General features: G+C 45.5%; 1 protein-coding gene across 1 annotated transcript in view; it reads right to left on the bottom strand.

Annotated features, from left to right (window-relative positions):
- Positions 1 to 1,631: 1,631 nt before the first annotated feature.
- The window catches only part of LOC121555350 (zinc finger CCHC domain-containing protein 24-like), a 63,014-nt gene continuing 42,988 nt past the window's right edge, over positions 1,632 to 21,657 (bottom strand). Inside the window, exons 4-5 of the mRNA XM_041869184.2 lie at positions 3,279 to 3,443; positions 1,632 to 2,915 (exon numbers count right to left, since the gene is read on the bottom strand). Of these exons, the coding sequence (XP_041725118.1) occupies positions 2,802 to 2,915; positions 3,279 to 3,443 (279 nt within the window). The 3' untranslated portion in view covers positions 1,632 to 2,801. The remainder of the gene's footprint in view (positions 2,916 to 3,278; positions 3,444 to 21,657) is intronic.

Below are 21,657 nucleotides of genomic sequence, written 5' to 3'. Positions count from 1 at the left end.
GTGCAAATGGAATAGACAACAGGTGGAAATTATAGGCAATTAGCAAGACACCCCCAATAAAAGACTGGTTTTGCAGGTGGTGACCACAGACCACTTCTCAGTTCCTATGCTTCCTGGTTGATGTTTTGGTCACTTTTGAATGCTGGCGGTGCTTTCACTCTAGTGGTAGCATGAGACGGAGTCTACAACCCACACAAGTGGCTCAGGTAGTGCAGCTCATCCAGGATGGTATATCAATGCGAGCTGTGGCAAGAAGGTTTGCTGTGTCTGTCAGCGTAGTATCCAGAGCATGGAGGCGCTACCAGGAGACAGGCCAGTACATCAGGAGACGTGGAGGAGGCCGTAGGAGGGCAACAACCCAGCAGCAGGACTGCTACCTCCGCCTTTGTGCAAGGAGGAGCAGGAGGAGCACTCTCAGAGCCCTGCAAAATGACCTCCAGCAGGCCACAAATGTGCATGTGTCTGCTCAAACGGTCAAAAACAGACTCCATGAGGGTGGTATGAGGGCCCTTCGTCCACAGGTGGGGGTTGTGCTTACCTGTGCAGGACGTTTGGCAGGACGTTTGGCATTTGCCAGAGAACACCAAGATTGGCAAATTCGTCACTGGCGCCCTGTGCTCTTCACAGATGAAAGCAGGTTCACACTGAGCACATGTGACAGAGTCTGGAGACGCCGTGGAGAACGTTCTGCTGCCTGCAACATCCTCCAGCATGACCGGTTTGGCGGTGGGTCAGTCATGGTGTGGGGTGGCATTTCTTTGGGGGGCCGCACAGCCCTCCATGTGCTCGCCAGAGGTAGCCTGACTGCCATTAGGTACCGAGATGAGATCCTCAGACCCCTTGTGAGACTATATGCTGGTGCGGTTGGCCCTGGGTTCCTCCTAATGCAAGACAATGCTAGACCTCATGTGGCTGGATTGTGTCAGCAGTTCCTGCAAGAGGAAGGCATTGATGCTATGGACTGGCCCGCCCGTTCCCCAGACCTGAATCCAATTGAGCACATCTGGGACATCATGTCTCGCTCCATCCACCAACGCCACGTTGCACCACAGACTGTCCAGGAGTTGGCGGATGCTTTAGTCCAGGTCTGGGAGGAGATCCCTCAGGAGACCATCCGCCACCTCATCAGGAGCATGCCCAGGCGTTGTAGGGAGGTCATACAGGCACGTGGAGGCCACACACACTGCTGGGCCTCATTTTGACTTGGTTTAAGGACATTACATCAAAGTTGGATCAGCCTGTAGTGTGGTTTTCCACTTTAATTTTGAGGGTGACTCCAAATCTAGACCTCCATGGGTTGATACATTTGATTTCCATTGATAATTTTTGTATGATTTTGTTGTCAGCACATTCAACTATGTAAAGAAAAAAAGTATTTAATAAGATTATTTCATTCATTCAGATCTAGGATGTGTTATTTTAGTGTTCCCTTAATTTTTTTGAGCAGTGTATATATAACACATTGGTTGAGTGTCACCTCTTCATAAACCACTGGAGGTTTAAGTGAGTTAAAGGCCAGGGCAGTGAACTTGGCTCCGGGGTGAAGTTTACCCTTACCCTAGGATCAGCTTCCCCTCCCCCAGACCTAACCTTAACCATTGGTGGAGAAATTGCTAAACTGACCCAAGAACAGTGTCTAGGGGGCAACTCCATGAACAGGTAACGGCAGGTTATTATTGATCTGTCTAGGGGGCAACTCCATGAACAGGTAACGGCAGGTTATTATTGATCTGTCTAGGGGGCAACTCCATGAACAGGTAACGGCAGGTTATTATTGATCTGTCTAGGGGGCAACTCCATGAACAGGTAACGGCAGGTTATTATTGATCTGTCTAGGGGGCAACTCCATGAACAGGTAACGGCAGGTTATTATTGATCTGTCTAGGGGGCAACTCCATGAACAGGTAACGGCAGGTTATTATTGATCTGTCTAGGGGGCAACTCCATGAACAGGTAACGGCAGGTTATTATTGATCTGTCTAGGGGGCAACTCCATGAACAGGTAACGGCAGGTTATTATTGATCTGTCTAGGGGGCAACTCCATGAACAGGTAACGGCAGGTTATTATTGATCTGTCTAGGGGGCAACTCCATGAACAGGTAACGGCAGGTTATTATTGATCTGTCTAGGGGGCAACTCCATGAACAGGTAACGGCAGGTTATTATTGATCTGTCTAGGGGGCAACTCCATGAACAGGTAACGGCAGGTTATTATTGATCTGTCTAGGGGGCAACTCCATGAACAGGTAACGGCAGGTTATTATTGATCTGTCTAGGGGGCAACTCCATGAACAGGTAACGGCAGGTTATTATTGATCTGTCTAGGGGGCAACTCCATGAACAGGTAACGGCAGGTTATTATTGATCTGTCTAGGGGGCAACTCCATGAACAGGTAACGGCAGGTTATTATTGATCTGTCTAGGGGGCAACTCCATGAACAGGTAACGGCAGGTTATTATTGATCTGTCTAGGGGGCAACTCCATGAACAGGTAACGGCAGGTTATTATTGATCTGTCTAGGGGGCAACTCCATGAACAGGTAACGGCAGGTTATTATTGATCTGTCTAGGGGGCAACTCCATGAACAGGTAACGGCAGGTTATTATTGATCTGTCTAGGGGGGCAACTCCATGAACAGGTAACGGCAGGTTATTATTGATCTGTCTAGGGGGCAACTCCATGAACAGGTAACGGCAGGTTATTATTGATCTGTCTAGGGGGCAACTCCATGAACAGGTAACGGCAGGTTATTATTGATCTGTCTAGGGGGCAACTCCATGAACAGGTAACGGCAGGTTATTATTGAACGCGACGACAGTAGTAGCCGAGGACTTTGCATTTTTCACACAGATGCTGTGGATGTTCCTTGTTCTGGTCCGAAACATCTAAACCATCAGGCTTCTCCAGAGGTCTCTACACAGAGAAACACAGGTAACACACTTTACATTAAGCTATTTCAAACACAGTGTATTCAACCTTTTATTTATCCAGGTCCCATTGAGGTCCGAAGACCTCTTTTACAAGGGAGACCTGGCCACAGGTATTTATAGGATTTATAAAGGGCTTTATAAGTAGTTTAGAAATTGTTAAGTAGTAGTTTATAGATCAGTAATAAACAACAATCAGTTGAAATAATGTGCTTTGTCCTTGAGCCAATAGAACAGTTGGATGGTCATGGTAGCCTGGTCTCATATGTAGACCTATATGCAAGACAGCACAAACAGATCTGAGACCAGGCTAATATCATGGATAGGAAATAAAAATTGAAGTATTTACCTGCTTCTGAGGGTAAACGTTGATGTGGCACTTCATACATTCTTGTCCCATGTTGGCCCAGGAGTTCCCGCTCATCCACTTCCTCTTGCATTTAGGGCACTTGTATTCCCCGAAACACCTCTTCTTGCCCTGATACGGGGTCAGGCCTTCCCCTTTAGGCCGAGCCTGGAGACAAAGCAAATGGAAGAGTTCTGCGTTTATATCTGCAGTTTGAACTGGCAATTCATCAGATAAAACACCAAATGGTCACATTGTCATTATTGTAGTATATTGAGAGAATATAAAGTCCCTGTGCACTGCAGGTCTTCTACATCCAGGTGCTGCTTTTGGTAACTAGCGCCCCCCCCCCCCAAAAAAAAAAAAAACGGTGTAAAAACTGCACATTAGAAACGACCGCGACCGACCTTGACTTCTTTTTATTCTTCAGTTCTATTTATGTTTCATTTGCAGTGAATCAGCTGACCATGTGTTGCACAGACAGCTTTTTCAGTTTCACTGAATGACAGTGATGTTACGACCACTGACCATGGTCTTGACTCTTGGTCCACATATATTGAGACATACTGTACATTACTTGCCCAAATGCACACGGTTTCTCAACCCTCACACAGCTGTATGCAACACAGTGACTTCAGAAAGTATTCATACTTTTATTTTTTTGTATTTTTTATTTCACCTTTATTTAACCAGGTAAGCCAGTTGAGAACAAGTTCTCATTTCCAACTGCAACCTGGCCAAGATAAAGCAAAGCAGTGCGATAAAAACAACAACACAGAGTTACATATGGGGTAAAACAAAACATAAAGTCAAAGATACAACAGAAAATATATATACAGTGTGTGCAAATGTAATAAGTTATGGAGGTAAGGCAATAAATATGCCATAGTGCAAAATAATTACAATTTAGTATTAACACTGGAATGCTAGGTGTGCAAATAGAGATACTGGGGTGCAAATGAGCAGAATAAATAACAATGTAAATAACAATATGGGGATGAGGTAGTTGGGTGGGCTACCCCTTGACTTATTCCACATTTTGTTGTTACAGCCTGAATTCAAAATTGATTTTTTTTCTCGCACCCATCTACACAAAACCCCATAATGACAATGAAAACATGTTTTTAGAAATGTTTACAAATGTATTGAAAACGAAATACATAAATATCTCATTTACATAATTATTCACACCCCTGAGTAAACATGTTGGCCCTTTGTCCTGCAACGAAACAATTATGTCCCACTTTTTATCAACAAATTCAAACACCAGTCATTTAGAAAAAATCCCGTATTTCAGTCAGACATTCCAACCTGTCTTTTGCAGTCACATTGTGCTTATGTAAAGATATATACTGTATCATCAGGACGTGGTAGTGGTGATGTTAAACACTTCTCCAATCATTGTTGAGATCTGATATTCTGCGCAAGACGAGATGTAGGCCAATGTCATAGGCCTCAATGTCCAATCACATTCCTCAAATCTTCACTCAATTCCATTTTAAAACGTACATTTTTCTCTCTGCCGTCAAGAGAAGGGCCACAAATGTTTTGCCATGAGGTGGGGGGCCCCCCCAAACAAATCTCACTTAGGGCCCTCAAAAGTCTAGAGTTGGCCCTGCTCTCCACCCACTACCCACCCAGCCACTGCCCCTCTCTCCAGCCTCTCTCCAGCCTCTCTCCAGCCTCTCTCCAGCCTCTCTCCAGCCTCTCTACACACAACAGTGGGTGACAGGTTAAAACAATGTAGATGTTGGAGCTAGTATACTAACTGTACATTTAATTAATTTGTAAGGAGAAAAAGTTTCTATAGTAAAAGTTTCCCAATAGAACACAAAGTGGGTTCTATGGTTCCACTAGAACACCAAGTGGGTTCCACTAGAACACCAAGTGGGTTCCAGTGTTCTATGGTTCCTCTCTCCAGCTGTGTTCCTTGAGGAGTGTAACAGAAGCCCAGGCCCAGTGATGCACCAATCACAACCCTCCTCTACAGGACAGATACCTCAGCCTCTCTGTCATCCCTCCCAGCTGGCCTCTGTCGACCAATCAGGACTCCGAGAACTTGGGGGGAGGAAATCAACCACAGATGAGCTTCACTCCACTTGAATAACATGAGAGAACTCTAAACCCATCATAAATAAATCACTTCAACATCGACTGGTTTGAATTAAAAGCACACTGGAGGTTAAAAGAGCTGTGGCAACCAGCCGTTGTTAGGGCAACCAGCCGTTGTTAGGGCAACCAGCCGTTGTTAGGGCAACCAGCCAAATTACACCAATTCTGTATCATCTGATTGGTTGTCGTTAGGACACCCTCAGAGCAGAGACACACCTTTTCTAGGGTTGAATGAGTGTTGACTTTTCCGCTGCCATGTACAGTATCACTGTAACAGTGAACAGATGTGGTTAAATATATTGTACCCAACTATTTCAATAATTTCAATACATTTATCCATCCGTCACCTTGCATTCCATATCCACAAAGTCCAAGAAGCATCCCAGTGTTGTTCTGATGACTGGCACCCTGCAGTAGTAATGTTCTACCTCAGTGAGGAGCCATCTATAGCCCAGTTTTAAAAAACACTCCGTTTATACCCGCCGTTAACATGAGTCTTTTGTCCTGATCTTGTCTGTTTACACTTATAAAATCTCATCACAATCAGATCACAATGCGTCTTTTAATCGTCTACACCTGTCTGTAAATGTGGGCACAATCAAAATGTGGACAAGATCAAGACAAAGGATGCATGTTAGAACCAGGTATAAACAGGGCTAGTGAAGGTGGCCTGTATCCTGTCTTACCACTCTCTCCCTTTCATCAGCCCAGTTAAAGGCTGCACTATGCCCTATTTAGTCTGCTACTCTGGGCTCCCGAGTGGCCCAGCGGTCTAAGGCACTGCATCTCAGTGCTTGTCACGATCGTCGGGAACAGAGGACCAAGGCGCAGCGTTGAAGGCGAACACACTTTTTATTTAATGATTACACGAACAAAACAATAACGTGACGTCCTCGGTCTAACACAAACCACACTGGAACAAGATCCCACAAACACTGTGGGAACACAGCCTGTCTAAATATGGTTCCCAATCAGAGACAACCAGCAACAGCTGACACTCGTTGCCTCTGATTGAGAACCACTCTGGCCAACATAGACATACATGAACTAGAAAAACAAAGAACACTCACACCCTGGCTCAACATACAAGCCTCCCCAGAGCCAGGGCGTGACAGTACCCCCAAAGGCGCGGACTCCGACCGCGCCAACCAAATACCACAGGGGAGGGACCGGGTGGGCACTCCGCCTTGGCGGCGGATCCGGCTCCGGGCATGATCCCCACTCCCTCTCTAACCCCCCAAAGTACCCCTGGTCCGGTCTGGCCCTGCTGACCGGAGCTGGACTGCACACTGGTGGAGCGGATTGCTCTAGCTCCGGCGTGAAGCAGCTGACCCGTGCCGAACCAGGCACCGGTGGAACAGGCACGGGCTGTGCCGGACTGACGACGCACACCACTGGCTTGGTGTGGGGAGCAGGAACGGGCCGAGCCGGGCTGACGAAACGCACCCCTGACTTGGTGCGGGGAGCAGGAGCGGGCCGGACCGGGCTGACGAAGCGCACCACTGACTTGGTGCGGGGAGCAGGAGCGGGCCGGACCGGGCTGACGAAGCGCACCACTGACTTGGTGCGGGAGCAGGAACGGGCCGAGCCGGGCTGACGAAGCGCACCACTGACTTGGTGCGGGGAGCAGGAGCGGGCCGAGCTGGGCTGACGAAACGCACCACTGACTTGGTGCGGGGAGCAGGAGCGGGCCGGACCGGGCTGACGAAACGCACCACTGACTTGGTGCAGGGAGCAGGGGCGGGCCGGACCGTACTGGGAACACACACCACTGGCCCTACGCGGGGATCAGGAACAGGCCGGACCGGACTGGCAACACACCCCAGTACCTCTCGCCGTGCCTCTACATCCTCTTTCCCCCTGGTGACCAGTGACTCCCGTAACCTGGTGGCCTCCTGCTGCCCCGTCGTCCACGGCGTGAGCCCCCCCCTAAAAATGTTCTGGGCGTCTCTCCTACCCGTGGACCAGGTCTCCATGTCTCTCGCCAGACTTTCGAACTAGAAAAACAAAGAACACTCACACCCTGGCTCAACATACAAGCCTCCCCAGAGCCATGGCGTGACAGTGCTTGAGGCGTCACTACAGACCCCCTGGTTCGATTCCAGGCTGTATCACAACCGGACGTGATTGGGAGTCCCATAGGGCGGCGCACAATTGACCCAGCATCGTCCGGGTTTGGCCGGTGTAAGCCGTCATTGTAAATAAGAATTTGTTCTTAACTGACTTGCCTAGTTAAATAAATATAGGGTGCCATTTGGGACGGCCTGACAGTGAGACAGCCAGAGAGACAGCCAGAGAGACAGCCAGAGAGACAGCCAGAGAGACAGCCAGAGAGACAGCCAGAGAGACAGCCAGAGAGACAGCCAGAGAGAGAGACAGAGAGACAGCCAGAGAGACAGCCAGAGAGACAGCCAGAGAGACAGCCAGAGAGACAGCCAGAGAGACAGCCAGAGAGACAGCCAGAGAGAGAGACAGAGAGACAGCCAGAGAGACAGCCAGAGAGACAGCCAGAGAGACAGCCAGAGAGACAGCCAGAGAGACAGCCAGAGAGAGAGACAGAGAGAGAGCCAGAGAGACAGCCAGAGAGACAGCATGGTCTTCCTGCTGAAGGAAACAGCTTTCACAAAACAAGCAGTGTATTCTATAACCAGTGGGGGGTGGAAGTGGATGAAAATACAATATCTCAACACTGATAACTTTAAATAAGCCTGCTAGCATTTTATTGTCTTCTAAATATGAGTGATGTATAGCTTATTTGGCAATATGTAATATGCATCAACTTATATTTTTATTTAATCATACACGCAATGAGAGAAGCCTATTGTGATAGGCAATGCTGGATATTAAAAGGTGACTGAAACATCTCCGATATTTTTTCTACAATGTTATTTTTTTCTCTACTTGGAGATCAATGTGGTGATTGTGTTTAGGAAGAAACCACACCATCTGTAGATGTGAATCAAAAGCATATTTTCATGGTGCTTACTGACTGCTTGGTTTGAAATGTGTGACAGCTTCAGAACCACTTCAGAACCACGGGTCTACTCTGGTGTATAAAAGCATGAGCACACAGGAAACAACACACACTGGATGTAGCAAACTGCCAAGTCCTTCCAAACCTAAGCGATACTGGCATGAGCAATGAGCCGAGTCCTTCGTCTAAAGCATTGCCATGCACATTCCAAACAGATCTCAACTACAATTCCAAACTCCTTACTTAGATTAGAACTGAGGCATTTTCCCTCATTCTACATTACTAACAAAACCAGATTTGCTTTCTAGATTATTCCAAGAAGACGGCAACTCTTCCAGATAGGCCAGGCTTGTGTACATTAGGGCAACGGAAAACATTTATAAATCTTTTACAACGGAACACGAGAACGGAAAACAAAAATGATCATTTTTCATTGGACCCTACATTTTTCTGTCGTTTTCTTCGGTTTGGTGTCTAATGAACAGGACCCTGGTGTCTAATGAACAGGACCCTGGTGTCTAATGAACAGGACCCTGGTGTCTAATGAACAGGACCCTGGTGTCTAATGAACAGGACCCTGGTGCCTAATGAACAGGACCCTGGTGCCTAATGAACAGGACCCTGGTGTCTAATGAACAGGACCCTGGTGTCTAATGAACAGGACCCTGGTGTCTAATGAACAGGACCCTGGTGCCTAATGAACAGGACCCTGGTGCCTAATGAACAGGACCCTGGTGCGTAATGAACAGGACCCTGGTGCCTAATGAACAGGACCCTGGTGCCTAATGAACAGGACCCTGGTGCCTAATGAACAGGACCCTGGTGCCTAATGAACAGGACCCTGGTGCCTAATGAACAGGACCCTGGTGCCTAATGAACAGGACCCTGGTGTCTAATGAACAGGACCCTGGTGCCTAATGAACAGGACCCTGGTGCCTAATGAACAGGACCCTGGTGTCTAATGAACAGGACCCTGGTGCCTAATGAACAGGACCCTGGTGCCTAATGAACAGGACCCTGGTGCCTAATGAACAGGACCCTGGTGTCTAATGAACAGGAGCCTGGTGCCTAATGAACAGGACCCTGGTGTCTAATGAACAGGACCCTGGTGTCTAATGAACAGGACCCTGGTGTCTAATGAACAGGACCCTGGTGCCTAATGAACAGGACCCTGGTGCCTAATGAACAGGACCCTGGTGCCTAATGAACAGGACCCTGGTGCCTAATGAACAGGACCCTGGTGTCTAATGAACAGGACCCTGGTGTGTAATGAACAGGACCCTGGTGTCTAATGTCTCTCTCAGCCTACCTTCCTCAGCGAGCCTCCCTCCCTCCCTCCCGTATTTCAGCCTCCATCCCTCCCTCCCCTATTTCAGCCTCCCTCCCTCCCTCCCCTATTTCAGCCTCCCTCCCTCCCCTATTTCAGCCTCCCTCCCTCCCCTATTTCAGCCTCCCTCCCTCCCTCCCTCCCTCTCTCTCTCTCTCTCTCTCTCTCCCTCCCTCCCTCCCTCCCTCCCTCCCTCTCTCCCTCCCTCCCTCCCTCCCTCCCTCCCTCCCTCCCTCCCTCCCTCCCTCCCTCTCTCCCTCCCTCCCTCCCTCCCTCCCTCTCTGTAGAGGACCAACGTCTATGGGGCTCTGGTCAAAAGTAGTGCACTATGTAGGGAATAGGGTGCCATTTGGGATACAGTTTTAGCTTAGCCCCTAATGTACCGTAGAAACAGAAACAGGTTCAAGTTACAGAGTAGGCTACAAAGTGCATCTCTGAATGGCGCAACGCATGATCCAAACAGGTCTGGACAGATGTTTACGTTGTCTTTATAGTATTGTAATCTTGTATTGTAAATAACCTTTAGTATGGGCCTAAACAGTACCAAAGGGGGGAAAAATGACATGCTGGGAGAACGACTGTGGTTTAGTTTCCTCCAAATCATTGATCAGTAAAGATTTGCTAACAGAACCTCAATATGATAACCTATAGCAAGATGTGTGGTCAAATTATGAAAAAGCGGCAGTCGATAAAAACGGTCATGCATGTAATGTAAAAGGCTTTATAAAGGGAAAAAGTGTACATCTAAAAGTAGCCTAAAGAGTCCTTCGTATTGAAGCCTACATTATATATATGGGGCGGCAGGTAGCTTAGTGGTTAAGAGCGTTGTGCCAGTAACCGAAAGGTCGCTGGTTCTAATCCCAGGGCCGACTAGGTAAAAAATCTGTCGCTGTGTCCTTGAGCAAGGCACTTAACCCTAATTGCTCCTGTAAGTCGTTCTGGATAAGAGCGTCTGCTAAATGACTAAAATGAAAATGTAAATATTGGACAGTGGCCTCGCTCATGCATACAGAAAGCCATGCGCCTTTACGCATTGTCATACACTTGTAATGCACTGTGTTCTTCTGCTGCGACTCCATCATAGCCCGTCCCCAATATATTTGTAGTTCAGTTTAAATTCTTATATTACAGTCCTTGGCCTTTCTGTACACTACAATGTTTTGAAATATTTGATTTTGCGCTGGCATTGGATGGGAGAGACAACCGTGAAGTTGGCCCTGGTCAAAAGTACTGCATCATGTTGCCATTTCAAAATGAAATTGTATTTTTCACATGCACGGAATACAACAGGCGTAGACTTTACCGTGAAATGCTTAATTACGATCCCTTTCCCAAGAATGCAGAGTTAAAAAGTAAGTAACAAATAAAATAGTAACACAATAATATAACAATAATGATGCTATATACACCGGTACCGAGTCAATGTGCAGGGGTGCGAAGTAGTTGAGGTAATATATTATGTACTTCAGAAAGTATTCGTACCCCGTTTACTTATTCCACAATTTGATGTGTTTCAGCCTGAATTCAAAATGGATGAAATATATTTTTCTCTCTCACCCATCTACACACAACACCCCATAATACATTTTTGCAACATTTATTGAAATTAAATACAGAAATATCTCATTTAGATACAGTGGAGGGAAAAAGTATTTAGTCAGCCACCAATTGTGCAAGTTCTCCCACTTAAAAAGATGAGAGAGGCCTGTAATTTTCATCATAGGTACACGTCAACTATGACAGACAAAATGAGAAAAGAAATTCCAGAAAATCACATTGTAGGATTTTTTATGAATTTATTTGCAAATTATGGTGGAAAATAAGTATTTGGTCAATAACAAAAGTTTCTCAATACTTTGTTATATACCCTTTGTTGGCAATGACACAGCTCAAATGTTTTCTGTAAGTCTTCACAAGGTTTTCACACACTGTTGCTGGTATTCTGGCCCATTCCTCCAAGCAGATCTCCTCTAGAGCAGTGATGTTTTGGGGCTGTCGCTGGGCAACACGGACTTTCAACTCCCTCCAAAGATTTTCTATGGGGTTGAGATCTGGAGACTGGCTAGGCCACTCCAGGACCTTAAAATGCTTCTTACGAAGCCACTCCTTCGTTGCCCGGGCGGTGTGTTTGGGATCATTGTCATGCTGAAAGACCCAGCCACGTTTCATCTTCAATGCCCTTGCTGATGGAAGGAGGTTTTCACTCAAAATCTCACGATACATGGCCCCATTCATTCTTTCCTTTACACGGATCAGTTGTCCTGGTCCCTTTGCAGAAAAACAGGCCCAAAGCATGATGTTTCCACCCCCATGCTTCACAGTAGGTATGGTGTTCTTTGGATACAACTCAGCATTCTTTGTCCTCCAAACACGACGAGTTGAGTTTTTACCAAAAAGTTATATTTTGGTTTCATCTGACCATATGACATTCTCCCAATCCTCTTCTGGATCATCCAAATGCACTCTAGCAAACTTCAGACGGGCCTGGACATGTACTGGCTTAAGCAGGGGGACATGTCTGGCACTGCAGGATTTGAGTCCCTGGCGGCGTAGTGTGTTACTGATGGTAGGCTTTGTTACATTGGTCCCAGCTCTCTGCAGGTCATTCACTAGGTCCCCCCGTGTGGTTCTGGGATTTTTGCTCACCGTTCTTGTGATCATTTTGACCCCACGGGGTGAGATCTTGCGTGGAGCCCCAGATCGAGGGAGATTATCAGTGGTCTTGTATGTCTTGTATGTTCAAACCAAGCTGCTTACCTATTGCAGATTCAGTCTTCCCAGCCTGGTGCAGGTCTACAATTTTGTTTCTGGTGTCCTTTGACAGCTCTTTGGTCTTGGCCATAGTGGAGTTTGGAGTGTGAGTGTTTGAGGTTGTGGACAGGTGTCTTTTATACTGATCACAAGTTCAAACAGGTGCCATTAATACAGGTAACGAGTGGAGGACAGAGGAGCCTCTTAAAGAAGAAGTTACAGGTCTGTGAGAGCCAGAAATCTTGCTTGTTTGTAGGTGACCAAATACTTATTTTCCACCATATTTTCCTCAATTTGTCTGTCATAGTTGACGTGTACCTATGATGAAAATTACAGGCCTCTCTCATCTTTTTAAGTGGGAGAACTTGCACAATTGGTGGCTGACTAAATACTTTTTTTCCCCCACTGTAAGTATTCACACCCTGAGTCAATACATGTTAGAATCACCTTTGGCTGCGATTACAGCTGTGAGTCTTTCTGGGTAAGTCTCTAAGAGCTTTGCACACCTGGATTGTACAATATTTGTGCATTATTCTTTTTTAAAATTCTTCAATCTCTGTCAAGTTGGTTATGGATCATTGCTAGACAACCATTTTCAAGTCTTGCCATAGATTTTCAAGCCGATTTAAGTAAAAACTGTAACTAGGCCACTCAGGAAGACAACCATTTTCAAGTCTTGCCATAGATTTTCAAGCCGATTTAAGTAAAAACTGTAACTAGGCCACTCAGGAACATTCAATGTCGTCTTGGTAAGCTACTCCAGTGTATATTTGGCCTTGTGTTTTAGGTTATTGTCCTGCTGAAAGATAAATGTGTCTCCCAGTGTCTGTTGGAAAGCAGACTGAACCAGGTTTTCCTCTAGGATGTTGCCTGTGCTTAGCTCTATTCTGTTTATTTTTAACCTAAAAAACTCCCAGTCCTTGCTGATGACAAGCATACCCATAACATGATGCAGCCACCACCATGCTGGAGAATATGAAGAGTGGCTTTCAGTAATGTGTTGTGTTGGATTTGCCCCAAACATAACACTTTGGATTCAGGACATAAAGTTAATTTCTTTGCCACATTTTTTGCAGTTTTACTTTAGTGCCTTATTTCAAACAGAATGCATGTTTTGGTATATTTTTATTCTGTACAGGCTTCCTTCTTTTCACTCTGTCGTTTAGGTTAGTATTGTGGAGTAACTACAATGTTGTTGATCCATCCTCAGTTTTCTCCTATCACAGCCAACAATTAACATCTTAAATGCAATGGCAAAATGTAGATTTCCGCCTAAATAGACATAACCGAAAGTAACTGCTATTCATGTGTAACTACATGATTCCGAAAAACGTATATTTGGAAAGAAGACATCTGGGAGATGATGAGGAAATGATCAGAAGATAGATAGGAGTTACATAGTTCAGAATACACACAAAATAACAGGTTTTTTTTATTTTGAAAGTCATCTTTCATTGACAAGCTATAAGTGAATTATTGATGACTGGAGCTGGAAACACATCAGATGGTTCCACAACATGGACCTAATAACTAGAACTGGGCAGATGTTTTAGTAAGTGGTGTCAGGTGTGTTCACGGGACGTTTCCAAGCGTCCCTAAACCTCTCCAAAGTGCCATATGTCTGTAAATTTAGATAATTTCAGTGCTATTACATATTTGCAATCCCTAAAAGTTATTGTTCACTATAAAAACAACATTTCTACAACACCAACCTCTCTCAAACATTGTGGTGGTGTCGGGGGACATACAGGGGATATGGATGCCTACAGCGGGTAAGCAGGCAACATCATATTTTTGATGCGCAAAGATATAGTCCCTCCGTGGACATTCGATGTTGCCATTAAGTCATACATCATCATCAGATAACATTGGCAATAGGCTAGATAGGATTCATTTGATACCCCCCATGTAGCTATAGCTCAAACACAGACCAAATCTAAGCTTACCTTGTAAGATGTTTGGTGTTTGGTGAAAACGTTGTGTAAAATAAACATTTTTACTTTCGGGGCTGGTGATCAATAACGGTAGGTCACAGGCAGACAAATAAGACCTCGTCGTGATCTGTGGAGTCCCGGCTTTCGGTGTGTATCGACGTATTCCGTGTTTATTTAGTTTATGCTTCACAACGCTAACCGGAATGTAGGTAGCAGCCATCTTGAAATGAGGTTATCGGCTCGGCCTGTCCTTATAAATTCGTATGCCCATATATGGTATTAACTCATACCAAAGATTTGAAGGATCCAATCAATAGCCAAGATACTCAGCTTTCCGCAGACACCCTGCTTTTGCAAATAGGGCCTACCGTTCTCATAAAATAAAAATAGGGACTTTACATTTAAGAGGTTTTAAACTCTGTAACTGTTTTAAGGTCACCATTGGCCTCATGGTGAAATCCCTGAGCGGTTTCCTTCCTCTCCGGCAACTGAGTTAGGAAGGACGCCTGTATCTTTGTAGTGACAGCTCAGCCTTCAATGCCATAGTGCCCTCTTAGTTCACCACAAAAAAGCTCACGGCCCTGGGACTAAACTCCTCCCTCTGCAACTGGGTCCTGGACTTACTGACGGGCTGCCCCCTGGTGGTGAAGGTAGGCAACACCTCCTCGACAATGATCCTCAACATGGGGGCCCCACAAGGGTGCGTCTTCAGTCTCCTCCTGTACTCCCTGTGTACCCACAACTGCGTGGCCTCACACAGTTTCAACTCCATCATCAAGTTCGCTGACTACACGACAGTAGTAGGCCTGATCACCAACAACGATGAGACGACCTACAGAGAGGAGGTAGGCTCTCTGACGGTGTGGTGCCAGGTAAACAACCTCTCCCTCAACGCCAGCAAAACAGAGGAGGTGATTTTGGACATCAGGAGGAACTGGGCATAACTACTTGTTATGACGGTCTACCGGTGGCCATCAAGGAAAACGCTATGTCTGGCGCAAACCCAACACCTCTCATCATCCCGAGAACACCATCCCCACAGTGAAGCATGGTGGTGACAGTATCATGCTGTGGGGATGTTTTTCCATCGGCAGGGACTGGGAAACTGGTCAGAATTGAAGGAATGATGGATGGCGCTAAATACAGGGAAATTCTTGAGGGAAACCTGTTTCAGTCTTCCATTGATTTGAGACTGGGACAGAGGTTCACCTTCCAGCAGGACAATGACCCTAAGCATACTACTAAAGCAACACTCGAGTGGTTTAAGGGGAAACATTTAAATGTATTGGAATGGCCTAGTCAAAGCCCAGACCTCAATCCAATTGAGAATCTGTGGTATGACTTAAAGAGTGCTGTACACAAGCCGAACCCATCCAACTTGAAGGAGCTGGAGCAGTTTTGCCTTGAAGAATGGGCAAAAATCCCAGTTGCTAGATGTGCCAAGCTTATAGAGACATACCCCAAGAGACTTGCAGCTGTAATTGCTGCAAAAGGTGGCTCTACAAAGTATTGACTTTGGGGGGGTGAATAGTTATGCACGCTCAAGTTTTCAGTTTTTTTGTCTTATTTCTTGTTTGTTTCACCAAAAAACATATTTAGCATCTTCAAAGTGGTAGGCATGTTGTGTAAATCAAATGATACAAACCCCCGAAAAATCCATTTTAATTCCAGGTTGTAAGGCAACAAAATAGGAAAAATGCCAAGGGGGTGAATACTTTCGCAAGCCACTGTATGTTTGTTCCCCCCCACAGTGCTTCTTGACTTACCCACTTTTTTAACAGGTTAATATGATAAACCTGTTCTGGCTTCCATCTCCCTGGCTGACAGATGAGGTAGTTCACGGGCCCCATTTTCTGCAACAGCTCATAGGGACCCCGCCATGTGGCCAGGAATTTACATTCCGTCGTGGGACAGTTAAACACTCGACTCTGGCCTTCTGCTGTAAATGATCCTTCATGATGGGCATTACGCTGCTTATGCGTTCTCTCATTTCTTCTAAATGTTCTATTAATCAATTTCGTAAATCAGGAAGGGGAACGTTCTTGTGTTTTTTCTCTCTGTAAAGGTCCTCCCAACAAGTGGCTATGGGCCAGGCTCAGCACTGTCCGACGAAACGGGGTTGGAACCAACAGCTGCTCCACTGTGGCGTCATTTGGACTTCGTGACCTGGTATAAGAGATTATTTCTCATGGAAAAATGAGGAAAAGTGAGTACATTAGCAGGATTTATAGGTATACCATCTATTACCTTGACATTCTGTCTTGCATTCTGTAGTGTGGGGTCTTCCAGCTGAGCAGTACCAAACTTTCCCCTATATTGGGTTAACTCAGGAAGAAAAATCTGGTAAGAATTTCCAGGCCCCTCGCCCTGCTCTTCTGTTTTCTGGACCATTTATCCCCACTGGGATGTCTCTTCGATGTCCTGTCTCTTCGTCGGTTTCTTCCCCTTCCTCTCCTATGAAGTGAGTGTTGGCTAAAGGAGTCAGGCTGTCACGCCCTGGCTCTGGGGACTCTTATATGTTGAGCCAGGGTGTGTAGGGTCTATGTTTTGTGTTCTATGTTCAGTTTCTAGTTCATGTGTTTTCTAGGTTGGCCGGGGTGGTTCTCAATCAGAGGCAACGAGAATCAGCTGTTGCTTGTTGTCTCTGATTGGGAACCATACTTAGGCAGCCTGTTGTGCACTTGTGTTTTGTGGGATCTTGTTCCGTGTTGTTAACCGAGGACTTCACGTTTCGTTTTGTTGTTTTGTATCGTGTTGCCAGTACTCTATTGAAGAGATGTACCCATATCACGCTGCACCTTGGTCCAATCATTATGACGATCGTGACACAGGCAGGCAACTACCGATTTGTTAATTTTCCTTTCATAGGACCGGGAGTTCTTTGGTAGCGGTTTAATTTTTTTTACACTGGAAATGGAAATGGTACCTGGCCTGCCATATTACTGGCACAGCCATCTATCTCCTTTGTCCTGTAGTCCTTTCCACAATTCTTGAAAATATGGACAGTCGCGACCCAGTAGCACGGGATATGTATATAGATAAATATAAATATAAAGATAAATAAATATATATATATATAGATTTTCAATCAACCTTAGGTTGCCTCTGAACTGCCTTCTGGTGGTGTTAATCTCTACGTCTGCAGTTGGGTTGGATAAGTGTTGGTGTCCCCATGTACACAGGTTATGTCCATGGTTGGAGCTGCAGTCCTCTGTGGCTGGGTTAGTAGTGAAGTCACGATGAGGAAGACCATGCTCCCGGAGTCTAGAAGAGCAGTCTACTTCTTTCCCTTGTACCTGTACCCGACTGAGGTGCGGTGGGGTGGCGGTGGGCTGGCGGTGGGCTTGGACATGGGCAGAAATGACCTGGCAGTGGTGTAGATTGGAAATGTCGACCTAAATGGGTTCCTCCTTCTTGGGACAGTTCCATGCGATGTGTCCTATCTCGCCACAGCGGGAGTACTCCCGGGGGTCGGTATCAACCCCTCTATTCCTCGTCTTTGCTTCAGGTTGGACAACATGGTCCTGGCGCCCACGTTCCCCATCCGCCCTTTGGAGTCTTTCTTTCCAAACCCGGGGTGGCTGCAGTTGGGATGTTTTTCTTCCTCCTTCTTTGAGGCCTCCCTTTTCATGGGCAGTTCTGTTCAGACGGCTGGGTTTGAGCAGTTCGTCAGTTGCTTGACATCTTTCAACGAGGTCCACCTCTCCGTCCGCGGTGGTGGCACTGCCCTGGCTGACAACCTGCTTTAACCCGTAAGGTAAGTCCCGGATGTAGTGGTCAACCACTATTCTTTCCACCATGTCCCCAGTACTGAGGGTCGCGAGCTCTAGCCATTTTTTTACTAGGTGGACCAGGTCAAACATCTGTGACCTGGGTGCTTCTCGGGTTGATACGTCCAAGTGTGGAACCGCTGTGCCCTCAAAGAGACAGTGACTCTCAACCGTGCTAATATTTCCTTCTTCAGTGTGTCATAGTCATTGGCTTCTGTTGCTTCCAGATCAGACCATGCCTGTTGTGCATCCCCACAAAGAAATGGAGCCAGTATTCCTGCCCACTTTATGCCTCTCATTCTGCCATGTGCTCAAATGTCTTCAGGAAAGCCTCAACGTCATCATCCGGCGTCATTTTCCGCAGATACCGAGTGGCCACGATGGGTAGACCTGCGGTCTGTTGAGCAATTTTCACCGCAGTGATTTCAGCCGTTAACTTTTGCATGTCCATATTCACCTGCAGTTGACACTTCCTTTGTTCCTCCAATAACAAGCGATTGGTTTCCGCTTGCTGCCTATTGGCTTCTTGATGCATGTTATTGGAAGTGACTAATTGCTTCAACAGATCTTCCATGGTTGTCTGCCCTTAAAACAACCCAAAAATAATAATAATAATAATAATAATAATAATAATAATAATAATAATAATAATAAATAGTAATAATAATAAATATATATATTGTGCGGTTGTGTGTGTTCTCACTGCCTTTCCTGCATTCTCCACCAATGTAGCGGTTTCGGTGCCGGGTTCTTTGTAAGGCAGCGTTTACACATACAGCCACACACCACCAGTCCAAGTAAAGGGTTAAACCTGTTTATTATGATCAGGCTTTGGCAGCGTTCTTGATACATATAACCACTTCACCACCAGTGGAAGGTCCTCCAAGCTTTGTCTTTGGGGGTTCAAACCTTGTGGTAATCATATTTTCCTTCCTTCTTTAAAACCTCCACCGTACGCTCTGTCTCTCTAATAACCTCCTACTCCTTCACCTGCCGGGCCAAAAAAGACAAAGACAGAAACCCAAGGCTCGGTTAAATAGAGAAACTGATTGGTTTCACCTGTCTGCAGTTTGGCTCTGATTACAACTGGAGACAGGTGTGGCTGTTCAGCTGTAGTCTAGAAGTTTCCACTGAGCTGTCCGTGGCCCTGCCTATGGGGGAATACCTCACATTGCTGTCCGTGGTCCAGGCAGCCAAAAAACGAAGAAACCTCGCAGACACATAACGTCTATCCACAACATGTCCCTTGTTTCCATGGATACTATACTTCCTTCCTGAAAACATGGGTACTAGGAAACACAAGCATGGAATAGTGACACAGAGCTGTCTTTATGGACCCAGGATAGTCCATCACGTAGAGCTGTCTTTATGGACCCAGGATAGTCCATCACGTAGAGCTGTCTTTATGGACCCAGGATAGTCCATCACGTAGAGCTGTCTTTATGGACCCAGGATAGTCCATCACGTAGAGCTGTCTTTATGGACCCAGGATAGTCCATCACGTAGAGCTGTCTTTATGGATAGTCCATCACGTAGAGCTGTCTTTATGGATAGTCCATCACGTAGAGCTGTCTTTATGGATAGTCCATCACGTAGAGCTGTCTTTATGGATAGTCCATCACGTAGAGCTGTCTTTATGGATAGTCCATCACGTAGAGCTGTCTTTATGGATAGTCCATCACGTAGAGCTGTCTTTATGGATAGTCCATCACGTAGAGCTGTCTTTATGGATAGTCCATCACGTAGAGCTGTCTTTATGGATAGTCCATCACATAGAGCTGTCTTTATGGATAGTCCATCACGTAGAGCTGTCTTTATGGACCCAGGATAGTCCATCACGTAGAGCTGTCTTTATGGATAGTCCATCACGTAGAGCTGTCTTTATGGATAGTCCATCACGTAGAGCTGTCTTTATGGATAGTCCATCACGTAGAGCTGTCTTTATGGATAGTCCATCACGTAGAGCTGTCTTTATGGATAGTCCATCACGTAGAGCTGTCTTTATGGATAGTCCATCACGTAGAGCTGTCTTTATGGATAGTCCATCATGTAGAGCTGTCTTTATGGATAGTCCATCACGTAGAGCTGTCTTTATGGATAGTCCATCACGTAGAGCTGTCTTTATGGATAGTCCATCACGTAGAGCTGTCTTTATGGATAGTCCATCACGTAGAGCTGTCTTTATGGATAGTCCATCACGTAGAGCTGTCTTTATGGACCCAGGATAGTCTATCAAAGTGAATTAATGATAGCTACATCACACATCGCCTTAGTCCACCATCCAACAGAGCTCAAGTTCCTGACCAATGGTGAAGTTGATGACTTATACAGCTGTGGGTTAGCATTACATTTCAGACTCAGTGAATGACAGGGGCAGGTGGGCTGGCACGCAACACAAAATATCCCATATCTTATTTCAAAACATGAGAGAGTGAGTGAGATTCAAGAGAGGCCATGGTTTATCAAAATGTTATAAAAAGTAGAACAGCAAAAAAAATAAAACATGAGAGAGTGAGATTTAAGCAGTGTTGGGAAACGTTACTTTTCAAACTCGTTAGGTTACAATGTTACTGCCATTAAAAGTACCTTGTTACGTTACACCGTTGCCTACTGTGGAAAGTAACTCGTTAGCCGTTACATTACTTTTGCGTTACCAAAAACAGAAAACTCTCTGAAAATGCCCAGTAGAGGGTGAACACTACCGTAGAACGCCTACTTAGTACCCGCGGGATATTCAAAGTGGAACGGTCCGCTAAGCACCTAACGAGTTGTCAATGCGCCACGCTGTCAGCAGCACTGGTGTCATCGGACATCGTTGGAGAGGTCAAGACCGAGATCTCTGTCAGATTTCCTAATAGTTGTTTCAGTTGTTGTAGTAAATTGCACCGTGTATTTTGCAATAAACAAAGTCTTATTTTATTTTTTTATCACATTATTATTTGGCCTTTGTCGTTCAGCAGCCTATATTGAAATGTAACTGTTCCACAAAAACTGCGAGATGCTGGAGAAATGTATACACATTATGATAATAAATAAAAAATATGTCTAAATAATAGCCTATGTCCAGGTGTTAAACATATTAAACTATCGAAATGTCTGATGAATGCAAAGAAGTGTTGCATCACAACGACATTGTATCTTATAAAGCATCAAAGGAACATTGTCCATAAATCAAAACCAACATTTAGGCAGCTTTATGAAAGTAAATATACACATCAAAGCCACTAAATACAGGCTATTAAGTCACAACAAGCCCGACTTGAAATATCGACATGGAAATTAAAATACCTTGCACATTAAACTGCTGACCACGAACGCAAACCTGTCAAATACATCCTATACATAATGCATTGAAATAAATGGCATGCAATTAAAGTAATTACTTACAATCATCAAAGATGCATACATGTTCATTTAGTTCTGGCGCGGTGACAGGTTTAAATGAACAGAAATCTAGCTTTTGCTGTTTTGGAACAAGAAGCACCTTCATCCTCAGCATCAACGGCAATCAACT

This window comes from Coregonus clupeaformis, unplaced genomic scaffold (assembly GCF_020615455.1).
Source record: "Coregonus clupeaformis isolate EN_2021a unplaced genomic scaffold, ASM2061545v1 scaf0586, whole genome shotgun sequence".
NCBI classification, from domain to species: Eukaryota; Metazoa; Chordata; class Actinopteri; order Salmoniformes; family Salmonidae; genus Coregonus; species Coregonus clupeaformis.
Note: the sequence above shows the minus strand (reverse complement) of the source record. Positions and strands in the feature narration are given on the sequence as shown.